The 12,413-nt window shown below is 38.6% G+C and overlaps 1 protein-coding gene across 1 annotated transcript in view; it reads right to left on the minus strand.

Annotated features, from left to right (window-relative positions):
- The window catches only part of LOC124716960 (vam6/Vps39-like protein), a 118,473-nt gene that overhangs the window by 51,563 nt on the left and 54,497 nt on the right, over window positions 1-12,413 (minus strand). The window contains exons 8-9 of the mRNA XM_047243558.1: window positions 7,447-7,601; window positions 1,097-1,282 (exon numbers count right to left, since the gene is read on the minus strand). Coding sequence (XP_047099514.1) covers window positions 1,097-1,282; window positions 7,447-7,601 — 341 coding nt within the window. The remainder of the gene's footprint in view (window positions 1-1,096; window positions 1,283-7,446; window positions 7,602-12,413) is intronic.

The following is a 12,413-nucleotide window of genomic DNA, read 5'->3' on the forward strand; positions in this document are numbered from 1 at the left end:
AATTACAATAGCGATTGCTGCTTGGTCCCCGCATGTCCTGACTTTGCCCCGCACCCTTTGAGGCTGCCGCCCTTTCTGCCCATCTAACCTAAAAACTGCCCAGTCCACGCCACACAACCCCTGCTACCCGTGTAGCCGCTTGCTGCGTGTGGTGGACTCCTGACCTATCCAGCGGAACCCGAAACCCCACCACCCTATGGCGCAAGTCGAGGAATCTGCAGCCCACACGGTCGCAGAACCGTCTCAGCCTCTGATTCAGACCCTCCACTCGGCTCTGTACCAAAGGTCTGCAGTCAGTCCTGTCGACGACGCTGCAGATGGTGAGCTCTGCTTTCATCCCGCTAGCGAGACTGGCAGTCTTCACCAAATCAGATAGCCGCCGGAAGCCAGAGAGGATTTCCTCCGATCCATAGCGACACACGTCATTGGTGCCGACATGAGCGACCACCTGCAGATGGGTGCACCCTGTACCCTTCATGGCATCCGGAAGGACCCTTTCCACATCTGGAATGACTCCCCCCCGGTATGCACATGGAGTGCACATTGGTTTTCTTCCCCTCTCTTGCTGCCACATCGCTAAGGGTCCCCATTACGCGCCTGACGTTGGAGCTCCCAACTACCAGTAAGCCCACCCTCTGCAACTGCCCGGACCTTGCAGACTGAGGAGCAACCTCTGGAACAGGACAAGCAGCCATGTCCGGCCGGAGATCAGTATCAGCCTGAGACAGAGCCTGAAACCGGTTCGTCAGACAAACTGGAGAGGCCTTCCGTTCAGCCCTCCAGAATGTCTTTCGCCCCCTGCCACACCTCGAGACGACCTCCCACTCTACCACAGGTGAGGGATCAGCCTCAATGTGGGAAGTATCCCGGGCAGCCAGTCGCAGTCCAATCGGGGGATGTGTGGGATGAGCTGGCCGTCCCCGACAAACCCCCATCCGGACCCCCACAGTGATGCCCATTGGCAACAGCCTCAAGCTGTGTGACCGAAGCCAACACTGCCTGAAGCTGGGAGCGAAGGGAAAGTCATAATTCAAAATTCAAAAAGTATAAAGCTATAAGTAGCGGCTATCTTCTTTTTAAATTAATGTTCAATTACCTGAAGGTAACATTTCAGCAGAGTTGTGTCTATGATTTGCAGCAGCTGTTGTGTGGACTTGTTCATGTTGCTTCCCTCTGCCACTACATTGTCACTGTTCCTTATGTTATAATTGTTGTTATTATTCACATTGTTACCCATGGCTTTGTTTTGGACAGTGTTGCCAGCCATCAATTTAAGACGGACCTGTCAACATTTTTTGCATCTTGTAAATATGGTGATGGCACTATAGTTTTAAATTAAATTACAACACATTTTGAGGATGTCAGATAAACAGCACACACCTCGATGTATTTCTTGAAATTTTCCCTTCATAAATAGTATTCCATGAATTTTCAGGACTACAAGCAGATTACTTCAACTTCTTGCCACGATGTTTCGGCTGACAACCATTCGGCCACCTTCAGGTGAGTGTCTTTCACTGGAGATTGCTAGTTCACATCACTAACTTTATACCAAAAATTGGTGCGGATACACACACGCAAAGGCAGCTGCTACATGAGTGACCTTTGTCAATTCTTGTGCCCTCGTCAAATATTGCTCCATCTACAACATGCAGGCATTTGCATAAAAGTGATGCTAAATGTGCGCTCTCTGTTAGAATGCGCACTCATGGAGTTAAAATCCAGCTGTCAGAATTATTTAAATTAACTGTTACTGACCGTGTTGTTGGTCATAAAATTTTTTCTTTCTGAAGAAATTAAAGAAATCACCAGGTCTCACGCCTTATCCAGTTGAAAGCTGCCATCACGATTAATAGGATCTTCCACCAAACATATTTCTATTGATTCCTTAATGACTGAATCCCAAAAGGATCTCGTCAATGCCAAGATTTCTGTGGCAGAATAATCCATGGAACTTCCTGTGAAGATACAATGCTTGGCGATCGCTGACTTACTGGGCTGTGAAAGGTGAGTGTGGTGATCGTGCTCAATGCATCTTTAATGCACTGTGTGCATTGTCTGACCAATGTAGGCTTTGCCACACTGGCAGAGTACTCCGGAATCTACAGAATATCTAACCTGTGTGGCAAAGCCCACGCTGGCCAGACAATGTGCAAAGTGCTTGAAACACGTGTTGAACATGATCACCACACTCGCCTTTTGCAGCCCAGTAAGTCAGCCATAGACAAGCATTGTATCTCCACAAGACATCATGTAGTATACTGCCACAGATATCTTAGCCTCGGCAAGATCCTTCTGGGACTGAGTTATGAAGGAATCAGTAGAAATACGTTTGGCAGAAGATCTTATTAATCGTGATGGCAACTTTCAACTGGATTAGGCATGGGACCTTATGATTTCTTTGATTTCTTCAGAAAGAAAATATTTCATGACCAATGACACGTCTAGTGACAGTTAATTAAATTAATTCTGAAATCTGAATTTTAACTCCACAGTTTTAATCACTCCAAATCTGGGAATTTGTAAAAAAAAAGCACCTTTTAAATTTTTACTGCTAGTATGTATAATTTAAAAATTAAAGTAAGGGACAGAATGATACTCCTGATACTAAATGTTAGGGAATGTTTACACTTTATCATTTGTTGCCTTTACGATTAAGAATGAAAGGAAAGGAGAGAGAAGCTAGCTTTTCAACTATGGGCACACATTGCTGACAGTCACTTATCATTTATAGTGTCCTATTTCTTTTTATGAGTTGTACTCCCCCCCCCCCTCCCCCCTCTCACATTCACAGAGACACTGTATTCAACAGCTGTGTAGTGGTAAGGCAGTACAAAAAACACTGTCCTTAGGTCATCGCTTTTTAACGTAATACATTTTATAATCTGGGTCACATCTCTAAATATTATTGTAGAATGGTTATTGATAATAAAATTATTACTGAATGTATTAAACAGTTGGCATGTGTTTTTTTATGATAACTGTGTTCTTAAACTGTTTTCAGTGGGGGGGAATCAGTTGTAGTGACATATGAGTCAGACTATAGTTTTCTATTCTGCTCCTTTCTTTATCCACTTTCATATAACTGCACTGCTGTGAAGATAAAATGAGAACATTAATATAAAAAAGATTTAACAACAAGGACTCGATGCCCAAGACACTGAAATCATTCAATTCTGATACTAGTCAATTCCTAGAGAATTGATGATTCTAGGAATCGTGGAATCAGAATCAGTAGTAAGCAAAAATATTACCTATGGACTAGCTTCCGGTACTCAATGGAAACTATACTTTATTTCAAAAATTACTTTGAACTTCCCAAGAATTGGCCTCACTAAAAATGTAAAAAGTTATGTTCATAGTCCAATTTGTTTTTCCTAATAACTTTCCCGAACTCTCAAGCAGCTTTTTCTACTTGATTACCCAACCACTGAAGAAGCAGTGTTGCAAAACACCTTTTCCAATACTAAATATCAGCTTAAATTTTTTATGGGCCCCACTTATAAATTAATCTTTAAAATGCAAAAATATCTGGGCATTTATGAATTTTGGCCATTTGCCCAGGCATTTATTGTAGGCATTTGCCCCAACTTATAAATGTCCAGGAAATTTACACCACTAAGTATCACCATTACACATGTGCCTGCACACCATATATGGAGCAATATTTATAGAACACACGAAACTCAACAGAGGTCTCTCAAATAGTGGCTGCCTTTGCACATGTGTCTCCCCGCCAAGTTTTGGTATGAAGTTCGCAATATGAACTAGTAATCTCCAGTGCTACACACTCACTTGAAGATGGCTGAATGGTTGTCAGCTGAAATATCATGACAGGAGGTTGACATAGTGCGCTGCAATCCTGAAACTTCATGAAACATTTATACAGCTTTCAACTAGTTAGAAACAACCCAGTTAAAAATTACACTGAAAGATAATGTAGTAACAGAAATGTAGTGTCAAAATGCATTTACTAAAACAGTTCAAATGGCTCTGAGCACTATGGGACTTAACATCTGAGGTCATCAGTCCCCTAGAACTTAGAACTACTTAAACCTAACTAACCTAAGGACATCACACACATCCATGGCCGAGGCAGGATTCGAACCTGCGACTGTAGCAGTCGTGCGGTTCCAGACTGAAGTGCCTAGAACCGCTCGGCCACCGTGGCCGGCTACTAAAATAATTAAACATGATATAACCAATATTTGCAAACTGTTAGTCTGAAACACTTTGTGATTTACCGTCAAAGATCTAATCATCAGTAAATTTAAGGTGTCAAATTAATATATTATATGGACATTTCTTCTATTTCATTATTCATTTTAAAGGCAGTCTATTTCAGTTTATACCAGATTACTCACTTGCATCTTCACATTAAATTAGGTTAAGTCCCTATAGCTTTTTCGAAAATGGCAACTGACTTTCCTCTTGCTACTCGTTACAACAAGTATAAGGAAATACAAAACCATAATTTCTTTATGACATTTATTTGTATTATGAGCCAATTATCAGTTTATAAAGGAACCACCATGCAACAAATGACTACTATTGTTAAAGTGAAAGGACAGAAAAGAAGAAGAAGAAGAAAAAGAAGAAGAAGAAGAGGACGAATCTTTTTACCGAATATTAGTCATTTCCAATCTGAAAAGCACAATATTATGTACGTGCTTCAGGATTATGTTTGGAATAACTTAGGATGCAGTTGATGGGAACAATCATGTCAGTATACTGTGTAGAATTGTGTGTTAAGTTCTATACATCCTTAAGAAAAACACACTTCCTGAGTAACTAATACATTAATACTAAACCCTGAAAAAACTAACACTGGATAAGTATTTAGCTGGTGTTGAGAATTAATGTAGCAAAAAAAAGCAGTGCGTTGGTGTGGCATGTTCAAAGATCGACTAAGCTGCCTTTCACTTATAACGAAGCTTTTCTAACAAGTAGTAACAGATGAATCAATTAATGAATTAACATGATTCTAATATAGTTCTAGCATTTCACCAGTAAACACCCGATTCTTTCAAAGAATCAAACTCCTATGTCTAAAGCACCTTATGATACTTTAGACATGAGTTAATGTGTTACACAGATGATGTTAGGCATGCCAGTTAGAAAAAGTTTAGAAAAAAGTTGAAATTATGTTTAAATTTGTCTCAGGTCACTGAAGTCAATAAATGCTCTCACCATCAAACACTGGAAAAGTATAGCATGGGTAATTTGTGCTCTATTTTAAGCAAAACCTACTTTTTCACACACATCAATGTTTATGATGTCATATCTCCTGAACTATGTGTAGTACAATGACATAATTTTGCAAGTACTTTCACTGAATAAGTGGATACTCTCTGCAAAAAGTATTGGGAATAGAATCAGTCATAAAGAAGTAATAAATTAAAATATTATGTCGGATGAGACTGCTTTACTGCATGAACAGAGAAAACGTAATGTCTGACAAACTTTTTTTCCATCATATTTTTGTAAGGATGAGAGGAAGAAAAAGTTTCATCAAGTTTAGAAATTGTGTGTACAGCTTGTTGGAAGTCACTAAGGGCACGTATTCTCAAATACTGGATGAATATAGCCTGGATATTTCCATGCCTCTGGGCGGTAAGGCCTGACTGCTTATGATACGAATCAAGCAAGCTGAGCAGTCAGTGGGAACTTAGTACTCGGAGATGACAGTGGCCACGAGTGTGTGAGCTATTCATTAGTGAGTGTGTGTGTGTGTGTGTGTGTGTGTGTGTGTGTGTGTGTGCGTGCGTGCGCGCGCGCGCGTGCGTGCGTGTGTGTGTCTGTGATTTTTTAAGAAGGACTATGTCCAATACCTGATAATACCTAGCAGTCTTCTTTTGATGTGCCCGCTGCCACTCAATGTGTCCTCTATGCGGTGTGCAGCAACCTACTCTATTTCACATCTTAACCTCCATTGCCATAGTATTCAGTTCAAAGACTGCTTTGATATAGCTCTCTGTGCAAGCCTATCCTATGCAAGCCTCTTCATCTCTGCATAACAACTGCAGCCTACACCCTTTTGAACCTGCTCACTGCAGTCAAGCCTGGATTTCCTTCTAAAGCTCCCCTCCACATACCTCCATTAACAAACCAACTATTCTTTGACATTCATGAAGCCCCTTCTTTTAATCAAGAAATCATAGAATTCAGCACCTCCTGATTGCTCATCCAATATACCCATGTAATCTTCGGCATTCTTCTGTTAAGACCACACTTCAAAAGATTTGTTGTAATCCAACACGCTTTAAAGTGTGTCGACGTGTTGCCTTCATCTGCCCAATCGCCACATCTGTCTCCAGTAGAGCGCATACGGGACATCATCGGACAATAACTCCAGTGTCATCCGCCTCTGTATTGACTGACAAAGTGTAACAGGTTTGGAACTCCATACTACAAAGTGACGTCTGGCACTTGTACACCACAACACATGCATGTTTGCATGTCTCCATTCAACATTCTGGCTAGTTATTAATGCACCAGCATTTCACATTTGCAGTGGCTTTTCTTGCACTTACATTACCCTGTGGTCTTACAATGTTAATCACTTAAACATGTTACGTAGACAAATATATTCACGAAATTTCATTACTCCACATTTATGTTGCGATTTTTCCCCCTGTGTATGTTTATCTTTTCCGAATACCAATTTTTGTTGTCAATCAGCATTTTATAGCTCTGCCCCTACTTCTGCCAATGCCAGTTATTTTGCTACTGCAATCCCCTCAACAAAAAAAATCTGTTACTTTTAGTGTCTCATTTCCTAATGTAATTCTATAAGCATCACCTCAATGTAATGTGACAACATTTCACAGTTCTTGTTTTACTTTGTTGTTGTTCATCTGTTATTCCCTTTTGAAGTCCCTATCCACTACATTTACCTGATAGAATTACACTGTCACTGGCAAAACTTAAAACATTTATTTCTTCTCCTTCAACAATCATTCCTTTTCCAAAATTTCTTCTAAGTTTCCTAACTAAATAATAAGAGAGATGGGTTATAATGCTGCTTCACTCCTTTCTGAACTACTGCCTCTCTTTTGTGTCCTTTGGCTTTTATAATTACCACCTGGTTTCTTTACAAATTGTAAATAATTTTTCATCCACTGTAATTTATTTTATCCCCAATGTCTTCAGAATTTTAAAGAGTGTACTCCCATCAATATTGCCAAAAATCTTTTGCAAACACATAAGTATGTACTTTAATTAACATTATCTTAATACAATTCTAAAAACAGAAAAATTGTACATAGACAGGGGTAGTCAGAATGAACAGTACAACTTACTCAGAATCAATGCACCAATTAGTGCATTAGTTGTTGACAAGAATTTATAACTGTTTTGGTACTATTATGATCAATAACAGTAAGTAGTGATAATTTTGGGATTTCATTTTTAAATACTTGAAGTAGTGTGTACTTTTGAATTTACCTCAGTGAGGAATTCAATCAACGCAAGAAGAGCATTTTCGAGCTCTCGATCTTGAAGCTTCTGTCGAATAGGGTGCCTGTCGGGACTGTCCAGAGTCGGCTGTCGTGTCTCCTGCGGAAGTAGATCCGGGAACAGACGAATCACATCATACGGATCTGCCACATATGTTGAAGAAACATGTCACCTGCCATAGTAGTAACTGTGTTTTAAGTTTACAGTGGTAACTGAAAATATGCAGTTTATTTATTTAGATACTTATTACATAGAAACATTACTGTGTGCTGACACAGGTGTGGAATGAGTCAAAACAAATAATTTAGTATTATATAAATGTAATTTACACTCCCATACAGAAACATGAGGGAATCTTGCAATGAACTATATAAAACTGTCTAGCAATTAAATGAACATTTTGTCAGGTTTATCAAACCAAAAGAGAAAACTATTAAGAATTGCGGGAGATTGCAAATATTATTAATCATGTAAAAATAAAACAGGCACATAAATTAAAATTTGAACTGGAACACAAAAATCAAGACAAATGTGTGAAACAATCTGCCCATCTCTCTTTAGAAATTGATCAAGACAATAAATTCCTTGCAAAGAAAAATGCTTTTAGCTTACTTTTACCTAATTTGTTAACTCATGGGGACTTAATATAGCTTGCAATATGTTGTGATATAGTGGGCAGTATTCCTATTTACTTAAGGACTCTGACAGGAGGTTTTTGCAGGCCCTCAATATACAACTGTAATAATCATTCTTGGATGATAAAGACTATTTGATACCAGTGAATTGTTTCACAATATGAGTCCATAAGATCCCAAGTGAATTGAAATATTAAAAATTGGTTTGCTCTGAGAAACTAATATCCGAAATTATGTTGGAAACAAATTTTATTTAGCACAAACTTTTTGAAACTTGGCGGATACAATGTTCTCAGTTAAACCTTCTATTGATGTGGATACTTATTTTTGAGCAATATACCCTTTATACCTGTTTACTACCACGTGCAACAAGTATCGCCTGTCGACCTTTATGGTACGAAGGTGATCTTACTGAAACCAGCTCATCCTGATATCCTACCCACACAACCCAATGCCATTTTCCATCATACTCCTAATCTGTGTAATATATTTGGTAAACAGTATGACAATCTCAGACTGTTAGCACTTTTCCAATGCTCCTGCTCCCACTATTCTATCCACTACAAAACCTGCCTATGCTCTCAGCCACTACCATTTATTCCAAAACCACCACTGGTAAGACCAAAAACATCAAAGACAGCACAACATGTGGAACCACACTTATTGTTCACCAATTAACATGTAACATTTATTCACTGAGCCATGTTTTATATAGGAATGCCACCAATAAAGTGACTGAATACATGAATTGGCACAGGAGACCTGTCCACCTCATGGACACCCAGTACCCATTTGCTGAAAGTACTCTGCAGCATGACTCAAGGGGTCTGAGTTCCTTGCAACACCACATTTGAATCCACCTGTCCAACAGTAATGTTGCTGAACTCTGTAAGTGGGAACTTGCTCCCCAACATCCCATCATCCTCCTAGATTTTATCTCTGTCAACATATAATTCCCCCTTTCTGTTTTCCGTTATTATTACTTTTTCTTTTTTTTCCATTATTACTACTTTTTCTTTATTTTTATTTATTTATTTACTTAATTATTTTCTTTACTAATAACTCCCCATCCCCATTTATTTAAACAACTAGCTCCCATGTATAAAACAGCTAAATTTTCACACATCTCAAATCTTTATCATGCCACATCTCCTAGACTATGTCTCATACAGTGATACAATTTTGCAGGTACTTTCAGTGGCATATGTTAATATACCACTGCAAAGTGTGTTGTGAATAGATTTAGTAGTAAAGACATAATAAATTGTCATGTTACTGCATGAACAGCAAAGCTATAGCAAGCAATAAACTTTTTTCTTTCGTGTGTGTGTGTGTGTGTGTGTGTGTGTGTGTGTGTGTGTGTGTGTGTGTTTGGGGGGGGGGGGGGGGGAGGAGGGGGAGGGGGGATGACAGCAAGGAAATTACAGGATGGCACATGAAATGTGTCACCATTTTGTTTTTGAGTAAAAATTTTACTGTCTAGACGAACTCAAAGGAACACATACTACAACAGAAAATTGTTTTAACTCAGGGCATGCTCAATATGTCCACCATTCTGATTCCTAACTTGCTTCACACAAATATTAATGTTAGCAATAGCCATACGGCACATGGCTTCTGTGATTTCACTGCAAGCTTGAAAAATTAGGGATCTAGGCTCCATCCAATCATGTGGAAGTTTCGGGAAAGTTGTTTCCTTCGGGTATTCCCAAAGAAAGAGGTTGAGGCCTGGACTATTGGGGGTAGAGAAATTTTCTGTCACTGAAATGACATGGAAATCTGAGTGAATGGAACTGTATGTCAAAATGCTCATGTAAGAAATCCAGCACAATGATTGCACTAAGTGGCCTTGCTCCATGTTGCATGATGAAGGGCAATGCAGTACCAAGAATCTGTGGAACAAAGTTATTGCAGAGCATGCTCAAATAACAGACACTGTTCACAGTTTCTTCAAGGAAAAAAGGTTCAGTAAGGTCGTGACTGGAAATTGTGAACCACACTGTTATCCTTTGAGCACAATGTTGTTGTTCGTGAAGCACTTGTGAATTATCAGTAGCCCAAAAGCAAATATTTTGTTTGTCAACCACATCGTCCAAATGAAAATGCACCTTGTCTGAAAACCAAATGTAGAGAGTTTGTACTCTCCCAGCAGGCAAACAGTAGTCTCTAACATTCTGCAGCGAGCTTCTGCGCACAGGTTATCTTATATGGGTACATCAGGTGGTCACCTTTAAGAATCCGTTGAACGGAGCATCTGGATACATCTAGTTCCACGGCTGCCCTTCTGCACAATTTGCCAGGACTTCTCCTATACAGATTGATCATACAGCCTGTGAATGGTTCTCTTGGAAGATGCCCACTGTGTGTTCAACTGCCGTTGAAACCACCTTCAAATCGCAACAGGACTTTTCATTTCATGAAAAAGTAACACAACTGCCAATCGCAGCTGCATTGTTAGTCATCTATTGTCGGCTGTGTTGTAAACAGTAGTCTCCTAGCGACAGTATTTTTAATTACGCATCATTTTGTAACTCATTTGTTTCTCCGAGATCTACCGTTATTGCTGTTGTGATGGTCAATGGGATATCTAATTCTACTCATAAATTATGTATGAAACAAATGGTGACACATTTCGTGTGCCATCCTGTATATGTCATGTTTGTTGGAAGTCACTAAGTGATCTCGTTCTCAAACAGTGAATACAGCCTGAGCAATTTGTGTCATGTGAGTTACACCGCCTAACTTAATACATGGTTTCTTGTGTTATCCCCTTTGTGTAACATTATGCATCTTAAGGACTAGATTATGACAGTATTTTAAATATAGTGAACAGTTATATGAAATACTGAACATCAAATTTCTGTTGCTCCTGGAACCATTACACAAACAAAGTGCACCTGGGAACAGATGACTCTCTTAGCCATTTAGCAATATATGAGGTGTGATTAAAAAGTAATCAGACCATTTTATTTTTGCAGGCTTTAACATATGACTTTCAATTTTTTTAATGTTCTTGCTACACATGTTCCTGATGTATGTTTGCATTTTCAGCTGTTTCGAATGTTTAGTTTATTGTTGACAGTTGAAAAAGTAATGTGTGTTTTCAAGTGCTCATTGAATTTTTACTTTTGAAAATTATTGAACAAAGAATTTGCATTAAATTTTGCTAGAAAAATGAAATAAAGTGCAGCACTGCATTTGAAATGTTGACTACAGCTACTGGCGATCTACTATGAGTAAGACAAGAGTTTACAAGTGGCATAAACATTTCACAGAGGGTCAAGAAGACGTTGAATATGACGAGCACTCTGGACACCCTAGCACATCAATTACTGACAACATTGTGGAAGAAGTAAAGAAAACAGTTCTTGAAAAATCACTGAATCACCATCAGAGAGGTTGCTGATGATGTCAGCACATCCTTTCGCTCATGCCAAGCAATTTTTTCAGATGATTTGGGCACGAAAGGCGTCGTAGCAAAGTTTGTTCCGAAACTGTTGAATTTCGACAAAAAATGATGTCGCATAGATATTGCACAACAGTTGCTGAATGAAGTCAACAACAATCCAGAACTTCAAAAGGAGGTTATAACGTGAGGAAAAACAGGTATATGGGTGAGTGATGAACAACCTTAAGCAACCTACTACTCTTTTCTCTGCAAGTAAGGATATAACAGTTCCAAAGTTAGCGTTCTTTCTTATACTCCAACAACAGTCCGTCTCATAATTTTATAATTTTATCAAGTGTGTTTCTCTTTTGGTATTATAAATTACACTTGTCACAGTCATGTAATGCAGAATATTAAAGATGGATGGGCCAGCAGCTCTGAGTTAGTTTTAAATCTCTGTGTCACTATCAGGATCTTGAAAAAGGAAAACCAAACACTAATGTACAGAAGTCCACATTATCTCATCACTGTCGTGCCTGATTTATGATCACTATTATTAGTGAAATACTACATGTAGGATTTACATGACATGACTGATTACTGCTAACTTAGCACATGCTTCACACTAGAAAGAATAAATACACAGAAGATTTAAATTTTGACCTAATGATAACGAATTATTACTGCTGAAATAAATGGACAAGGTAATAAAAATTATCAAAAAATTTTTCATTCGTCTTTCACAGAAAAAAAAGAATGTTGTGTTGAAAAGTGTGATTAATGCATGTGAAACTTCTGAGCAGATTTATATTAATTACTGTAGACAAAAGAATATTCATAAATTTCTTCAAAAATACAAAACCTATAAATATAAATAATTCAGTCATTTATCAAGAAACAACATTATACCTTGAGAAATCACTATACACTGA

This window comes from Schistocerca piceifrons, chromosome 9 (genome assembly GCF_021461385.2).
Source record: "Schistocerca piceifrons isolate TAMUIC-IGC-003096 chromosome 9, iqSchPice1.1, whole genome shotgun sequence".
Classification (NCBI taxonomy): Eukaryota; Metazoa; Arthropoda; class Insecta; order Orthoptera; family Acrididae; genus Schistocerca; species Schistocerca piceifrons.